The sequence below is a fragment of the Microcaecilia unicolor genome, chromosome 2 (assembly GCF_901765095.1).
Source record: "Microcaecilia unicolor chromosome 2, aMicUni1.1, whole genome shotgun sequence".
NCBI lineage: Eukaryota > Metazoa > Chordata > Amphibia > Gymnophiona > Siphonopidae > Microcaecilia > Microcaecilia unicolor.
The window spans coordinates 19387359-19405938 of NC_044032.1; the positions used below are offsets into that span (position 1 = coordinate 19387359).

The window sequence follows — 18580 nt, forward strand, 5'->3', positions numbered from 1 at the left end:
TGGGATTTTTATGCCCACCCACTTTAGGCTCAGGCCCACCCAAAATTGGGTGTCTGGCTACGCCCCTGCCTCATGCCCCTGACTCCTCAGTACATTTAAGAAGCAAGGAATTGACGAGTCAAACTCTGTCCTTTGTTCTGCAGTGGCTTAGCCAGAAAAAGACTGGAATTGGACTGAATAATTTGATATACCGCAAAATACCTTTGAAATGAATATTTATACCGAGACTTGCAATGGTGGACTCACGAGACTTCTGCTGAAGTCTTTGAGGCTGCCCTTGCAAGTCTCGGCGGCCATTTTGAACTCCGAACAGACAGCGGGGGAAGGTCTGCGCCAGCAGCGGGCAGGCAGGACTGGGGATCTTTCCTGCCTGCCCAGATAAATCCACAACACAACCTGGGTGGCTGGGGTGGGGGCAGGTGAGAGAACACGCTCGTTGGACACGGGTGGCTGGAGGGGGCAGGGGGAGAGGAGGGTCGCTGGATATGGGTGGCTGCAGGGGGGCACGGGAGAGAGGTGGGTCACTGGACATGGGTGGCTGCAGGGGGGCAGGGGAGAGAGGTGGGTCGCTGGACATGGGTAGCTGCAGGGGGGCAGGGGAGAGAGGTGGGTCACTGGACATGGGTGGCTGCAGGGGGGGCAAGGGGAGAGGAGGGTCAGTGGACATGGGTGGCTGCAGGGGGGGCAGGGGGAGATGAGGGTCGCTGGACATGGGTGGCTGCAGGGGGGCAGGGGAGAGAAGGGTTGCTGGACATGGGTAGCTGCAGGGGGGGCAGGGGGAGAGGAGGGTCGCTGGACATGGGTGGCTGCAGGGGGGGCAGGGAAGAGGAGGGTCGCCGGAGATGGGTCAGCAGTGCTTTTTTTGTACCGGCACCTTTTTTTGTAGGTCCCCTCCCCGACCCAGTCCCCACCTGCCTACCAGCTCTGTGCCGACGACCCTCTTCTGCCACCCGGCACCGTGACCCAGCCTTTAAAAAAATCTATGAAGCGGCGGAGCGGTGCCTCGCATCTGCCTGTAAAAGAAAAATTGTCTCATCGGCCAGCCTTCCCTCACTGTGTTCCGCCCTTGCAGAAATAGGAAGTTACATCAGAGGGTGGGACACAGTGAGGGAAGGCTGGCTGACAAGGTGATTTTTCTTCTTTTACAGGCAGACGCGAGGCACCGCACAATGTTAAAAAAAAAAAAACAACCTATACAAGGCTTGTTTTTTATGCATAGTTCTGTCAAACCGTGACCAATTTCAATAATATGCCTGGACTAGACTTCCTGAGCCGGTACGTCAAGCTCCATCTCTGGCCGTCTTCAAATCTAAGCTAAAAGCCCACCTTTTTGATGCAGCTTTTAACTCCTAACCCTTATTCACTTGTTCAGAACCCTTATTTTATCATCCTCACTTTAATATTTCCTTATCTCTTGTTTGTCCTGTTTGTCTGTCCTAATTAGATTGTAAGCTCTGTTGAGCAGGGACTGTCTCTTCATGTTCAAGTGTACAGCGCTGCGTACGTCTAGCAGCGCTATAGAAATGATAAGTAGTAGTAGTAGTAGTAGATATATCATACGTGATAAATTTGCAATAAGCCTACACTCATGCTGGCCACCTCACCCAAACGACATCACTTCACTACCTGGTTCTTCAACTGTTGTAATGTTTTCTTCAGTGCGAACTGATTGGGCCCTGCCACTTCCTGACTGGCGATGAGCCATCAGGTGAGCCCTTCTCTCACAATTTCTTCAAAACGTATTCTATGCTTACCCTCTTCCACCTCTTTTCTGGAAACGCTTATACCAATCTATTAAAACCGTAACCTTTCTCCAGATACAAATCTTTAATCAGCCTCAGATCCTGCTGACTTAAAACCTTGGTAACTGTTTATGTTTAAAGCAAAATGGCGTCTGAACACATCATGATGATAATCGCTAGGTGGTGGCAACACCATTTAGGTGAGAGGGCTGGTATGAGTGTAGGCTTATTGCAAATTTATTCAGGATGACATATCTCAACTTTTATTGAAACCGGTCAAGTTTTGACAGAGTTATGCAGAAAACTAGTTTTGTATAGTTTTTAAAAAAAAATCTATCTATAATTTAATTGAAGTTGTATTCTGGTTTGCTCAATGAATAAAATTATGAATGAATAATTCCAGGCTCCTTACAAATGAATCGTGTCTATCAGCTTGCCCGCTGGCTATATTTCTCTTACCTGTCCAGGTGAGCTTTTCCAGGTGCCAAGCCCGATCATTGGCATTTTCTGTCCTGTGGCTAGGGTTACAGTTGTAGTACTCATAGCGACGCTGGAAGATCAAGTGACAGCGGGAAACTGGGAAAAATCTGTCAGAGAATGAAGCAGAGACAACAATAATCAGAAAGTGAACTGGAGGCCCTTCTGGATGATGCAAGACCATGGGTGGGTCCCCATCTTGTACGGAGGGGGGCCAATGACCGAGCAAGTGAAAGTCAGCTTTGCCAACCCAGACTTGGATGGAATGGGGAGGCTGAAAGCATCAGGAAAGAGTCAACGTTTAAGAAGACGAATGTGCTTTTACAGCAACCCCTATCAAGGAAGTGATTGTAGCGCCTTGGTTTATCTACGGTATATGCCACAGGTGGTGCAGGAATGTGGTTCATACAAGGCTGAAACAGTTGGAGCTGTGCGACTCAAAAGGCTACACACCCTGACCAAATGCTCTAGATAGGAAGTTTGATTCATTTATTTAATTGCTTGACATTGTAAGCTGCAAGATTGAATGTAATTGCGTGATGCTGTAACTGTTCTGCATATGTAAGCAATAGAACGCTGCAGTCATAATAAATAATTCCTTTTGTATCGGATAACTTGTCAAGTGTTGATATTTGGAGTGTTGTGCTGTAATGTAAGGAGAGTGCCGTGGAGGGGCGTAATCAAACGGGGCCGGCCATCTATATGGGCGGCCATCTGTAAGGCCGGCCCCAGAAAGCGGTATACCCGACCGTATTATCGAAACAAGATGGCCGGCCATCTTTCGTTTCGATAATACAGTCGGGGCCGGCCAAATCTCAACATTTGGGCCGGCGTTAGAAATCGCCGCCATTGGTTTCCGGCGATAATGGAAACTAAAGGCGGCCATCTCAAACCCGGCCAAATCCAAGCCATTTGGTCGTGGGAGGAGCCAGCATTTGTAGTGCACTGGTCCCCCTCACATGCCAGGACACCAACCGGGCAACCTAGGGGGCACTGCAGTGGACTTCACAAATTGCTCCCAGACGCATAGCTCCCTTACCTTGGGTGCTGAGCCCCCCAAACCACACTCCCAACAACTGTAAAACACTACCATAACTCTTATGGGTGAAGGGGGGCACCTAGATGTGGGTACAGTGGGTTTGTGCTGGGTTTTGGAGGGCTCACATTTACCACCACAAGTGTAACAGGTAGGGGGGGATGGTCCTGAGTCTGCCTGCCTGAAGTTCACTGCAGCACCCACTAAAACTGCTCCAGGGACCTGTATACTGCTGTCATGGAGCTGGGTATGACATTTGAGGCTGACATAGAGGCAGGCACAAAAATGTGTAAAAAATGTTTTTTGGGTGGGAGGGGGTTGGTGACCACCGGAGGAGTAAGGGGAGGTGATCCCCGATTCCCCCCGGTGGTCATCTGGTCAGTTGGGGCACTTTTTTGAAGCTTGGTCCTAAAAATAAATGGACCAAGTGAAGCCGACCAAGTGCTCGTCAGAGCCGGCCTTCTTTTTTCCATTATCGGCTGAAGCCGGCCATCTAGTAACCACGCCCCGTCCCACCTTCCGTTCCCTGCCAAAACGCCCCCTTTAACTTTGGCCGGCCCTGCAACGGAAAGCAGTTAAAGTCGGCCAAAATCGGTTTTCGATTATACCGATTTGGCCGGGTTTAGGAGATGGCTGGCCATCTCCCGATTTGAGTCGGAAGATGGCCGGCCTTCTCCTTCGAAAATAAGCAGGATAGTGCCGACTGCCCTATTTGTGGATTCTGTATTCTGTAAAGTGATGTGGTAGCCATGTTAGTCCACTTTTAAAGGTAATCAATAGAAATAAAATAAAATAAAGCATAGAAAATAAGATGATACATTTTTTATTGGACTAACTTAATACACTTTTTGATTAACTTTCGAAGATAACCCTTCTTTGTCAGACCAGCAATAAGCAAATATTGATAAATAATAGCATATATAAGGGAAACATCAAAGCATTCCAATGACAGTCTCACAGGAAGAGGGTGGGGTAGGTTAGGAGAGGGACAGGGAGATATGCATGGTGATAAGAGGGTGACAAAGCACAGAATTTTATGGTTGATAATGGGCTAGAAAACCCAGATCTTTAAGTCAAAATACTTAATCATTCTAACTTCAAAGGTCTTACGATCCTGTATTGTTTTAAAGTTACCTTTTAGTATTCTCACCATAAAATCATTGATACAGTGTTGTGGTTTTGTAAAGTGCTGCCCCACAGAGGTGATATCCTGGTTGGCACTGGCATTTTTCATATGATGTCTATGTAAATTAAATCTTTTCTTTAACATCTGGCTTGTTTCTCCAATGTAGCACCCTTCTTCACACTTTTTACATTGAATGATATACACCACATTGGAAGATGAGCATGTGAAGGATTCCTTTATGTTGAATATTTTTCCTTTGTGAATGATTCTGTAAGAAACAGCTGGAAACGGTCAGTCATCTTATAGCTGGCTGCGAAGTGCTGATGGCAGAAAAATTTTTATATAGAAAGGCATAACGTCTGTTTTCTGGAGAAGGGGCTACAATGTTCCATCTGCAACTCAAAGCATCTTTTGGCAGCCTGCTACATTTGTTGAGTCCTTTTTTGTTAGTTTCAAAGTATCTGATCATTTTAACTTCAGAAGTGTTACATTTCTGCATTGCTTGTAAAGTTTCCTTTTAGTATCCTGATCATAAGGTCATCGATCCAGTGCTCAGATCCCAAGAGGCATTGTTCTGTCCTCTGACAGCCTTGCACTAGTTTATAACGTGATCCTAAAATGTGTGTAATGCTTTTACTGTTATTCTCATTTCTAAGGACTATCATTGCTGCAGTTCTCACTCTGCAAAGGTACATGAGCAAGGCATTGTGTGTAATGCAGTTCACAAGCAATGCAACCACACTTGCTTGGCTGTGTAAGAACTGTTACCACTGGTTGTGAGGTTGCCCAGACCTCCTCGCTCTCTCTGCCAAGCTTGGCTCTTTTGTCTTCCTGCTATCATTTTCTGGTCATTCTCACTATCTCTGTCCTGGAAGGTCAGCCAGGCATGACTTTTCCCTCCAATTGAGGGCTGTCCTCTAGCACCTCCCTTGCCACCCGGTGGCAGGCTCTGTCCCCATTGGTTTCTATCTGCTCCTCCCTGAGCCTGTGTGAAGCCTCAACACCCCTTTGTCCCTTCAGCCATGCGGCATTCACCATCTTGGCCCAGACAGCTTGGTCCTGCTGGAACTCCCCGCAACGAACTTGGGTTTTTACCTTGAAAATATCTCCTCCCTAATGAGATATCACACATTCTAGCCACCCAGCTTTGAACCATTTCTACCTGTCAACTATCTCTCTCCCCTGCAATAAAGCTACCTCTCCTCAGATCTCCACCTCCAACAGCTCTCAGATGAAGGAGTCTCTGTGCCCTGGAGCAGCACTTCTGAACATCTGTCTGTGAGTAAATTATCTGTGATTTATTCAATAAAAGAGACTTCATAAAAATAATAGAGACCTCAGGTGATTGGTGTGCCAAGGTTATACTCTAAGATATCATGACTTTAAGGTAACAAGTCTATGAGAGTCCCCTCAACATTTCCCAAACAGCCCCTGGTCCATCCCAGACCTGTCAAACAAGTGCGGGAGGATTGTGCTGAGCGCATGCTCAGGCACAATTTTCCCGCACTTCTACCCCATGATCAGAGATAATTGCGTGCTTAAATTTGCATGCAATTATCTCTGATCAGAGGCCTAATAATGCCCCGCGCTGTTCCAGTGCTATTTTTAGAGTGCTGTTTGGAACAGCACGGGGCTTTTGATCATAGACCTGTCAGCATGTAAGAGACAGTCCCTGCTCGACAGAGCTTACAATTTAATCAGGACAGGCAAACAGGACAAATAAGAGAAAAGGGAATTACTTACAGACATGGGTACTGCAAGTGAATAGGAGTTAGAAGTTAAAAGCAGCCTTCAAAAGGTGGGCTTTTAGCTTAGATTTGAAGATGGCCAGAGATGGAGCTTGACATACTGACTCAGGAAGTCTATTCCAGGCATATGGTGCAGCAAGATAAAAGGAACAGAGTCTGGAGTGGCGGAGTGGCCTAGTGGTTAGGGTGGTGGACTTTGGTACTGGGGAACTGAGGAACTGAGTTCGATTCCCGGCACAGGCAGCTCCTTGTGACTCTGGGCAAGTCACTTAACCCTCCATTGCCCCATGTAAGCCGCACTGAGCCTGCCATGAGTGGGAAAGCGCAGGGTACAAATGTAACAAAAAAAAATAGAGGAGAAGGGTATAGATAAGAGAAATTTACCCAATGAATGGAGTTCTCCTGGAGAAGTGTAGGGAGAGATAAGAGTGGAAAGGTACTGAGGAGCTACAGAGTGAATGTATTTGAAAGTCAATAACAGGAGTTTGAATTGTATGCAGAAATGGATATGGAGCCAATGAAGTGACTTGAAGAGAGGGCTAATATGAGCATAGTGACACTGACGGAATATAAGTCGTACTCTTGCTTCTCTCATTCCCAGTTCTGTAAGATGTACCAAACCCCAGCCTTGGCTGACCTCTAGAATCCGCTACCTATGATCTGCTGAATGCCTTTGGCTAAAATCCCATGCCCATGCTGACTTCATACATTGCAAATTCTTTCTGACCTCCTTGCAGTCTGCTCTTTCACTTGCCAAACAGGACTACTACTTCCATTTGACCAACTCTTGGCGCAAACCCTCAACATCTCTTTGCCACACTGAACTGTCTACTCAAACCGCCTTCACCTCCAACCTCCCTTCACTTTCTCCCCAGACTATGGCTGGGTACTTCCATGACAAGGTTCACAAGATTAACCTTGAGTTCTCAACCAAGTCACCTCCACTTCTCCTTCCTTCAGTCTATTCTTCTGTCAACCCTCCTTCAACCCCTGCCTCCTTTTCTTCCTTTCCTGAAATCATTGAAGAGGAAACTGCACACTTTCTTTTCACCTCCAAACTCTCTACCTGTTCTTCTGATCCTATTCTCACCCATCTACTCAGTACTATCTCTCCTACTGTCATCCCTCCTCTCTGTCATATTCTCAATCTTTCATTTTCCAGTACAACTATTCCTGATACCTTCAAACATTCTGTAGTTACATCACTCCTCGAAAAGCCTTCATTGGACCCTACCTGCCCTTCCAACTACTGCCCCCATCTCCCCCCTCCCTTTCTTATTCAAGCTACTCAAACGTGCTGTTCACCGCTGTTGTCTTGACTTTCTTTCATCTCAAGCAATTCTTGATCCACTTCAATCTGGCTTCCACCTTCTACATTCAACTAAAACAGCCCTTACTAACGACTCCAATGACTGTTCCTGGCCAGATCTATCCTCATCCTTCTCGATGTATCTGCTACACTGACACTGTTGACTCTTGATCACCAGTGGTCCCCTCCCCCAAGGGCTGGCAGATGGAGAAAGGTTTTGGTCACTGTTCATTTGAGACAGCTATGATTCAGTGACCTGTAATGAGAGGCTCCCTGTGTCCATTCCAAGTCACTCACCCTTCCAGTAACCACTGCCATGGAAAAATAACTAATTAACCAATGTATCTGCAGACAGCTGTACCATAGCCCAGGCAGCAGGAACATTACAACCCTTGCCCTGTGAATCTGTAACTTAGCAATAACATGACAAGAAACATAGCACAAATCCCTTTTACCAGACTGCTCCCATCCAGTTCTCATCAGGGAAACCAGCATACATAGAGGCATATTTTCAAAGCACTTAGATTTACAAAGTTACAAATAACAACCTATGGAACTTTGTAAGCCTAAATTTGAGTGGAGGAGTGGCCTAGTGGTTAAGGTGGTAGACTTTGGTCCTGAGGAACTGAGTTCAATTCCCACTTCAGGCACAGGCAGCTCCTTGTGACTCTGGGCAAGTCACTTAACCCTCCATTGCCCCATGTAAGCCGCATTGAGCCTGCCATGAGTGGGAAAGCGCAGGGTACAAATGTAACAAAAATAAAATAGATACTATTGGAGATTCTACATGGAATGTTGCTATTCCACTAGCAACATTCCATGTAGAAGGCTGTGCAGGCTTCTGTTTCTGTGAGCTTGACGTCCTGCATGTACGTGCAGGATGTCAGACTCACAGAAACAGAAGCCTGCGCGGCTGCAAGGACAGGCTTCTACATGGAATGTTGCTAGTGGAGGAGTGGCCTAGTGGTTAGGGTGGTGGTCTTTGGTCCTGGGGAACTGGGTTCGATTCCCACTTCAGGCACAGGCAGCTCCTTGTGACTCTGGGCAAGTCACTTAACCCTCCATTGCCCCATGTAAGCCACATTGAGCCTGCCACAAGTGGGAAAAGCGTGGGGTACAAATGTAACTAAAATAAATGCTTTGAAAATGAGCACCAGCTCTTATCAGGGAAACCAGAATATGTAGAGGTGTATTTTCAAAGCATTTAGACTTACAAAGTTACAACTAGGCATATTTTCAAAGCACTTACAAAGTTACAAATAGTAACACATCACCACTCCATCTTATGTTCTCTTACTATATCTGCCTGCTTAATTTCCATTATGTCAACCATGCTCTCTATGGAACACCAATTGTATCTTTTACTCTGGAATGGCGAATGCTATGACGGAACATTGTAAGCCACATTGAGCCTGCAAATAGGTGGGAAAATGTGGGATATAAATGTAATAAATAAATAAATAAATAACCTATGGAACTTTGTAAGTCTGAGTGCTTCCCTTCTGGCTGTCATCGGGCGAACTACCGTGCTCCACCAAATCCCTGTTCCCTTGAAGATCATCAGTTGATAGCCTGATTAATTTCCTCCCTAGCCTAGGACTTCCCTGTGAAAAGCTAACCGTCATCAGATCAGCATCCACTCTGCTTTCGACTTGCAACATGTCACATGCAGACATGTAGCTTCCTCTAGGGAGGAAAACCCGGTGACACAGTTCTGGTCGTCAGCTTCATGGAAACTTCAAGAAGGAAGTAGACGGACACAAGGAGAGAACGATTTGTTTAAGATCAGTTGCAATAAGGCATGATGCCACCAGGAGGACATAGGCCCGAGTTCAACAACATTGGCAATCAAATGGATCTGCATCTTGTTTAAAAGTGTGGTCGAATAACTATGGCTTTGCGATTGATTTAAAAGCTCCAGCAGCAGTTACAGCTGTGGTGGTCTGGATTAAAGATGCCCACACTGATCTGCATTTATATTAAGGGGCACATTTTCAATAAATCACCTGACGGAGTACAAACATTCTATTCAGGCAGCACAAATTTACTTGATCTTCAAGCACTAGGAGTGGCCTAGTGGTTAGGGTGGTGGACTTTGGTCCTGGGGAACTGAGGAACTGAGTTCGATTCCCACTTCAGGCACAGGCAGCTCCTTGTGACTCTGGGCAAGTCACTTAACCCTCCATTGCCCCATGTAAGCCGCATTGAGCCTGCCATGAGTGGGAAAGCACGGGGGAACAAATGTAACAAAAATAAAATAGATACTATTGGACATTCTACATGGAATGTTGCTATTCCACTAGCAACATTCCATGTAGAAGGCTGCGCAGGCTTCTGTTTCTGTGAGCCTGACGTCCTGCATGTACGTGCAGGATGTCAGACTCACAGAAGCAGAAGCCTGCGCGGCCACATTGGTGATCTGCAAGGGCTGACTTCTAGTGAAATAGCAACATTCCATGTAGAATCTCAAATAGTAGCAACAGTGGAGGAGTAGCCTAGTGGTTAAGGTGGTGGACTTTGGTCCTGAGGAACTGAGTTCAATTCCCACTTCAGGCCCAGGCAGCTCCTTGTGACTCTGGGCAAGTCACTTAACCCTCCATTGCCCCATGTAAGCTGCATTGAGCCTGCCATGAGTGGGAAAGCGCGGGGTACAAATGTAACAACAAAAACTACCCACATGTGGTTATGCAGAGAAAGTATATGTGTGTTTTTCTATGCTAGGAGGCTACTACACTGTATGATTCTTATATTCTGCTAAGTTCAAAAGAGATTCTAAGCAGATCACAAACAATAAGTCTTTCTTCAGGACAGTCTACAATTGCATATCTAATACACTGAAACTAAAAAAATAAAAATCTCTCTCATGAATTGCACATCTCAAACATTAATTACAGACTTGCATATCTAATATATTGAAACTAAAAGCATCTTTCTCATCAAACAAAAAAGACTTTAACACTTTCCTGAAGGAATAATACCGTGTTATTCTCCGAATTTCTAAAGGCAGTCTGTTCCAAAGCTTAACTCCCTGTTGTAAAAAGGAACGCGCTAGCATGGATTTCTTCCGAACACCCTTAAGAGACAATTTAATTTCAAACAGTGTTCTGATCTACCTGAGGAAAAGGATGATGGGAAATCTAAATAATTAATCAATCTACCAGATCCATCTCCGTACAGCATTTTGTACATCATACATGCTTGCTTGAACTTTAATCTTGAAGACACAAGACGCCCATGCAAAGTGGAGGAGTGGCCTAGTGGTTGGAGCACCAGACTTGCAATCCAGAGGTGGCCAGTTGAAATCCCACTGCTGCTCCTTGTGATCTTGGGCAAGTCACTTAACCCTTCATTGCCTCAGGTACAAACTTAGATTGTGAGCCCTCCTGGGACAGAGAAATATCCAGAGTACCTGAATGTAACTCATCTTGAGCTACTACTGAAAAAGGTGTGAGCAAAATCCAAATAAAGAAATAAAGATTCTAGAATTCTAAAGAATAACAAGATTCCATGAAAGTGTAGCAACATTCCATTTAGAACCCCAAAGAGTAACCCCAAAGATTCTTTGGGGTGGAGGAGTAGCCTAGTGGTTAGAGCACTGGTCTTACAATCCAGAGGTGGCCCGTTCAAATCCCGCTGCTGCTCCTTGTGATCTTGGGCAAGTCACTTAACCCTCCATTGCCTCAGGTACTAACTTAGATTGTCAGCCCTCCTGGGACAGAGAAATATCCAGAGTACCTGAACGTAACTCACCTTGAGCTACTACTGAAAAAGGTGTGAGCAAAATCCAAATAAATTATTTGAGATTCTACATGGAATGTTGCTACTATTTGAAATTCTGTTGCTACTATTTGAGATTCTACACAGAATGTTGCTAGTGGAGGAGTGGCCTAGTGGTTAGAGCACCAGTCTTGCAATCCAGAGGTGGCCAGTTGAAATCCCACTGCTGCTCCTTGTGATCTTGGGCAAGTCACTTAACCCTTCATTGCCTCAGGTACAAACTTAGATTGTGAGCCCTCCTGGGACAGAGAAATATCCAGAGTACCTGAATGTAACTCACCTTGAGCTACTACTGAAAAAGGTGTGAGCAAAATTTTAAAAAAATAAATGTAGATCCAACAGTGGGAGATGCTCTTTTGTACTTTCCCAGCCTGTAAATCAATCCTGCTGCTGTATTTTGTCCAATGGAAGCATAAAACTTACATCCCATGTGTTTGAAACTTCAATATACACATGCTGTTTTTCTTTCAAAATCCTAGGAATGCCTCTTGGGCTAGATATGGTGCCCGAAAAATCCATGTGGGAAAAAATTACGCCTAGGCATATTCGCTAAAGTACACTTAAATTTTATAGAATAGACTTAAACCTCTGCACAGTATATAGAATATGCCGAATGTTTTGCCATGCGACCAAATTTGGTCGCGTCCATTTAGGCCACGTTTTACTTGGTGTAAATCCTGATGTCTAAATTAGGGGTGTATTCCATAATAATGCGCATAGATTTTAGAAATGCCCACGCCCCACACATGGCCACGCCCACTTTTCAACTCAGAATTTAGGTGCACCATGTTATAGAATACACTTAGTGAGCTGTGCGTGTAAATCCACGCAGATTACCACAATGGAATTTATGCGGGATGCAAAGAACAAATTATAAAGTAACTTCAGACCACCCAGAACACAGCAGCCAGGCTTATATTTGGAAAAACGCGTTTTGAAAGTGCCAAACCCCTCCGAGAAAAACTGCACTGGCTCCCAATCAAAGAACGCATTGCTTTTAAGGTCTGCACCCGGGTTCATAAAATTATATACGGACCTCATAGACCTACCAACCAGAAACACAACAAGATCAGCACGAACTTACCTAAATCTCCACTACCCAAGTCCTAAAGGACTCAAATACAAATCAACTTATGCATCCAGCTTTTCTTACTTATGCGCACAACTATGGAACGCTCTGCCAAAGATAATAAAAACAGCGACCGACCACCTAAGTTTCCGGAAAGAACTACAAACAAACCTGTTCAGAAAGGCATACCCCACCGACCCAACATAAAAACCTAAGTTCCTGCGACACTGCAAAACCAAAGACTGTAATGGACATACCTTAACCCTCATCCCCCCTCCCTAACTTCCCCAATGTATCTACCAAACATGAACCTTCTTTTACCACAATAACACCTGTATTTGTTCATAGCGCAACTGGCGAACGTCGTTGCGGTACCATGTAAGCCACATTGAGCCTGCAAATAGGTGGGAAAATGTGGGATACAAATGAAACAAATAAAATAAAAATCTCAATGCCAATTAGTGCTGATAATTGCTTGTCAACATCTAATTAACAGCACTGATGAGCTAGTTAACCCATCAAGTTATTCACATTGTTTTAGAATATGCTTCAGTTTCCGTGCGGATTTTCAGGCACCAATATATAGAACCCGGGGGTCAGTGGGCTGAAAAACCACTTAGATGGATTTTACCCACTCAGCACTAATCACCCCCTGAAAGTGCAAAATTACAGACATGGAATATCACCAGCAAGCTCCACATCTTCCCAGAGTAGCTGTTTCCAGCCTCAAATTTTTCCAGAGCGCTAGGCTTTCCCCTGCTACAGAGAAACCCCACACAGATCTCCCCTCCCCCGCTCCATCTTTTCTGTGATCTACTCAGTGTGTTTTCTCTAGAGAAAAAGGTGCCGGTACTGAAATGCCAGGCCACCCATGAGGGTTGGAGTGATCACTGAGGGACGCACCCCACAATAGCCAGGCCCCCTACAACCAGTCACAGAATCTATGACAAGGTAGAATTGGTGCGTAGAGCCTGAGCTCTTTCATTAAAACTTGGGGACCATGGGTCACATTTTAGCAGACAATGGAAAAGGTGCCGGTACTCAGTACCCCCAAGTACCCCCTCCAAAAAAAGCCCTGGATCTACTATACTGAATTCTAGCCTCATCTCACTTCTCTGTCTGCCTTTCTTCCTACTTAGACAGTAAGCTCTCTTACTCAGGAACTTCCCTTGCTCACTGTGCCCACCCACATGATTGGTGTAAAACGTCCATTGCATTTCTGACCTATTCTCTCTCTGTTCACTTTGTGCAAAACCATTTTCAGCCCCACAGAAAATTTAATAATAATAATCATAGCAATAAGTGTTGCTGATACCCGAGATGTAAAAGTCCGTCTGTTCTTCCTGTAATTGGCGTCCCTGTCTCCTGTTCGGTGCTGAGACCCGAGTCACAAGCTCAGGCTGTCTGAGCCATCATATGTGTGGAAAAACCCCAAGCCCCAGCTTAACCCTTTAGTAACTAATTAATGAGCTGTTTCCTGCCTCAATCTGCGATAAACAGAGGTCACCAGGGTGCGATCAGAAGAGCTTAGGACAGCAAGAGTCCCTATGTGGAAAGTTCCAGCTGAGGAAATGTACAGATGTAACAGAAATAAATCTTGCTGAGGATGACTTACAATTGTGACAATTACTAATTGCTATAGCATTAGGAGAAATAATGAAAGCACTTAAAAATACAAATGAAATGTGCTCTTCTGGTGGAATTCAGTTCTACTCATAGATAGATATGAACTGAATGTAGCTGAAACCAATGAGTTATTTAAAAATAGAGTTAAGTTTGGACTTCCGGTTGGGGAATGGAGTAGCAAGACGGAAGGTGAAGCTGCTCCGGGACACTAATTAATCTGCGCTCGTAAACAGCGTCCTTAACCACAGCAAGACGATCGACTACAGAAATAAAAACATCCAGAACAGAAATCTGGCCGAAAACGGAGGGCCTGCGGCGATGGCGGCAAAAACGGGACGGAAAGAACCCAAAGAGCGAGCGCGCCCAGGAGACAACAAAATGGCGGAGAAAGGAGCCCCTGACTCACCCTCGCCCAGCTCACTGTGGGCCGCCGAAATTACAGAAGAAGTGAAGGCAGCGGTGGAGCAAACAGTAGGGCAGAAACTACAACTGATTCTGGACAAGCTGGATGGGATGGAGGAGAGGCAGGCTACGTTGGTCACGGAGCTCCACGAGGCGCAGCAGCGACTGGGACAGGCGGAGGAAGAGATTCGGAAGGTGGTGGAGGAGCGCCCGAAAATAATCGGCAGGCTGGAAGAATTGGAGTCGCGGATAGAGGACCTAGAAAACCGCTCAAGGCGGAACAACCTGAGGCTGGTTGGACTGCCGGAAAGTGTGCCTGAACAGAATCTAGGCACGTTCCTTGAAAAATGGCTGCCGGAAGCGGTGGAGAAGCAAGACCTCGTTGGTAACTTGAAAATTGAGCGAGCACACAGATTGGGGTACCGGCGAGAAAATATGGACAGGCCACAGGTAGCAATACTAAAGATCTTGAACTATGCACATAAAACAGAGATTTTACAAAGCCTAAGAGCCGGGAAACAGCTGCAGTATCAAGGCAAGAAAGTTTTATGTTTCCAGGACTATTCGCTGAAGGTCTCTGCAGCAAGAAGAGAGTTCGGGCCCATCTGTTCTAAGCTGTTTGGACTCAAATACAAATTTAGCCTCCTGTATCCAGCGCGACTGAAGGTGATAAACAATGGACAAGTGGTATACTTTGACAAAGTGAGGGAGGCTGGAGAATACGTTGACAAGTTAACAAGAGCAGGGAGCAGAGAACAAGGGGAGAACAATGGCTGAAAGAAACAGATCCAGCAGAGCCAGACGGATTTGGTGTTGAATTCACACTAATAGAAGGCTGGAGGAGGTTACAAGATGGATATTGCATATGTTGGTGCTGGTTTGAAGTTAAGACTCATATGAGTTTTCAGTTAATGATAAAGTTTGAAAATGTGATAAGGACATTCAAAGGGCTGGAGCCCTTAGCGCAGTAAGAGAGTGTCCTAATCCCGGGGACACGGAAGTCGTAATGCCTAAGGGCATGTTTAGGGTAAAGTATGTAAGAGGGGTTGAAGAGGGGGTGGGGGTGGGCGGAGAGGGGAAGGGAGGGAAGGGTAGGTATAAGGGGAATGGACAAGGGGGGGATAGGAGGGTGGGACGAATGTGGATGAATGAGATGCATGAGTGTTGGAAATGGATGAGGAGCAGCAGAATGGGGGAGTATGAGAAGGAATGCTGGGAGGATTGCCCGGGAGGTGAAGGCTGGGACATCTCTTGGGTGGTTATAAGTTGGAAGCGGACGGTGGAAGGTCAAGCTACTACTGAGAGGTGTCAGAAATAAAGATTGTGACATGGAACGTTGGGGGTATACATTCCCCAATAAAGAGACAAAAAATCTTAAAAGTCTTAAATGACCAGAAAACAACAATAGCCTTCTTACAAGAAACACACCTAACGCGAGAAGAGCATGAAAAGTTGAAGCGCTGGTGGGTGGGTGAAATTATGGAGTCCCCAGCAGTAGATGGGAAAGGTGGGGTGATAATCCTGATACGCAAGGGACTGCATGTGAAAATTAAGAAGCTAATCAAGGACGAGAGAGGGCGATATGTCCTGGTGGCCCTAGAAATAGAGAGGCAGCCTTTATTGCTATGTAACATATACGCACCTAATAACTTTGAGAAGTCATTTTATAGACAACTCTTGCGTAGAGTGCAGGATATGGGAGAGGGTCCTATCATAATGGGGGGAGATTTCAATGAGGTAAGAGAGCCAAGATTAGACAGATCTAATCCGACGGGACGAGAGCTGTCCAGGAGCCAGAGGGGTCTGGGGATGCTGGAAGAGGCCCTGGAGATAGTAGATGTATGGAGAACCCTAAATCCATTAGAACGAGATTACACTCACTTGTCCAGAGCCCACTCCACGCTATCACGCATTGACTACATACTGATCGCACGGGAGCTGTTAACACAAGTTATGGGGACCAAGATTGGGCCAATAGTGGTTTCTGACCATGCTTGGGTCTCAGTGGACTTGAGGTTGGAAAGAGAGTCACAGGGAACCTTCTCGTGGCGATTTCCTGCTTACCTGTATAGAGATAGTAAGTTTCAGTCGCAACTACTGCATAGGTGGGCACGATATCAGAAGGAGAATGAAGTACATAGGGAAGATCCAGTGCTTTTCTGGGAAGCCGCAAAAGCGGTCCTCCGAGGGGAAATAATAGCTTATAACAGTTTCCAGAGGAAGGCGTGGAGGCGGGAGGTGCTAAGGTGGGAAAAGAAGGTGGTATCTTTGAGGAGACAATATGGCCATAGTCAGACGTTAGAAATGCGGGCCCGGTTGTTAGAGGCGCAGCAAACCCTTAATGAGTTATTACAACAACAGGCCCAGAAATCAGCAGTGTTTTATAAATATCAGCTGTATAAATTTGCTAATAAGGGAGGGAAATTCTTGGCGAAATTAATAAATAAGCAGGTGGGCTCCAGGAAAGTAATCTCATTAGTAAATAGGCAAAAAGAATTGAAACATAAAGATAACAAAATAGCAGAGATCTTTAAGCACTTTTATGAAGAGTTATATAAGCCACAAACTGAGGTAGTGAAGCCTAGTGCAGCATACCTTGGGAGTGTTGATGTGCCAAAAGTGCATACTGCAGACCTAAAGATTTTAAATGCTGCAATAACAGAAGATGAAGTAGACGGGGTATTAAAGCAAAGCCCACTTGGTAAGGCACCAGGCCCTGATGGGCTCGGTAATGAATTTTACAAAATACTCTGACCGGAAATTGGTCAAATAATTTCGGAGGTATTTAATTTGGTGATTGTGCGTGGACAGATGCCCAGCCACTTGAATCAGGCTAATATAACAGTCATTCTGAAACCGGGCAGGCGAGCACATCTGCCAGAGTCTTACAGGCCTATATCTCTGCTGAACGCAGAAACAAAATTCATAGCAAAGATATTGGCGAATCGACTGGCTCGGTTTTTGCCGGAATTGCTGGAGAAATCACAAGTGGGCTTTGTGAAAGGCCGGAAAGTAGTTAAAAATCTGAGACGGATAATTGGGGCATTGGAGAGAGTGAAGAGTGAGGGCACGCGGGCCATGTTAATTAGCTTTGATGCCGAAAAAAGCCTTTGACAGAGTGGACTGGGGCTTCATGTTTGCGACGTTAAAGGCTTACGGCATAAAGGGGTTCTTTGTACAGGCAATAGAGACGTTATATAAAGATCCCAGGGCGAGAATCAACGTGAATGGGCTGTGTTCAGAATGGTTTAACATAGGTAGGGGAACAAGACAGGGCTGCCCACTTTCACCACTTCTGTTCGTGCTGACGCTGGACCCATTACTGCGGGAAATAGGCAGCAACGTAGATATCAAGGGAGTACGAATTCAAGACCAGGAATTCAAACTGCAGCCTTTGCAGATGATTTGCTGGTGTTGCTTACTGAGCCCCGGAGATCACTGGAGCAGCTGATGGAGAGCCTTCAGGAATATGGAGACTTCTCGGGGTTCAAGTTGAATCTAGAGAAGTCGGAGGCCCTAGCACATGAGGGAATAGGACAAGAGATATGGAGTCAGACAAAGTTACGCCAAGCAAATACGGTATTTAAATACTTGGGGATCCATATGCCCAATGGACCCAGCACAACTGTATAAAACCAATGCCCCAGGCTTGCTTAGAGAAACTAAGGCACAACTGGAAAAATGGATTCTTTTACCGCTGTCATTATGTGCAGAGTACACTTGTATCAAAATGATTATATTCCCAAAATGGCTGTATGTACTACAGATTCTACCAATTAAACTGATGATTAAAGATTCTGAGGGCTTTGCAGAGGCACGTAGCACGGTTTTGCTGGCGGGGAAAAAATAAAAAATGAGGTGGTGGTCATGTATATGGGACGCAGTTGGAGGCGGGTTGGGCATGCCTGATTGAAAGACTATAAATCATGCTTGTTTGATAAGACATGTGAAAGACGGGGTCTTGGGCACATCTACATAATACCGATATGAAGGGGAACAAGCGTATTTAGACCATGGTCCCTGAGCTGGTTATTGCACTCGGGTGGGGGGGGGGGAGGGGGGTTGCCACCTCCGGTGAAAAATAGTGTGTTGCTGCGGCCATTTGAGACAAATCTGGAGGGTGTTACTGGGCCATTGGGACAAGATCCGGAGACTAGTTGTGCTATTGTCAATAACTGGCAATGCGAGTTCCGCGGGAGAGAAAACTGAGTTTTTAGGGACCTGGAGAGGACAGGGGGTGACACTGTTTGGAGAGTTTCCTCCAGGCA

At 45.7% G+C, this 18580-nt stretch overlaps 2 protein-coding genes across 2 annotated transcripts in view; one reads left to right on the top strand and one right to left on the bottom strand.

The window, feature by feature from the left end:
* The window catches only part of LOC115462811 (aldo-keto reductase family 1 member A1-A-like), a 77472-nt gene extending 63759 nt beyond the window's left edge, over positions 1-13713 (bottom strand). The window contains exons 1-2 of the mRNA XM_030192828.1: positions 13600-13713; positions 2202-2329 (exon numbers count right to left, since the gene is read on the bottom strand). Of these exons, the coding sequence (XP_030048688.1) occupies positions 2202-2285 (84 nt within the window). The 5' untranslated portion in view covers positions 2286-2329; positions 13600-13713. The remainder of the gene's footprint in view (positions 1-2201; positions 2330-13599) is intronic.
* A 2078-nt stretch (positions 13714-15791) lies between these two features.
* The window catches only part of LOC115461786 (transitional endoplasmic reticulum ATPase-like), a 54327-nt gene continuing 51538 nt past the window's right edge, over positions 15792-18580 (top strand). Inside the window, exon 1 of the mRNA XM_030191831.1 lies at positions 15792-17013. Within this exon, the coding sequence (XP_030047691.1) occupies positions 15792-17013 (1222 nt within the window). The remainder of the gene's footprint in view (positions 17014-18580) is intronic.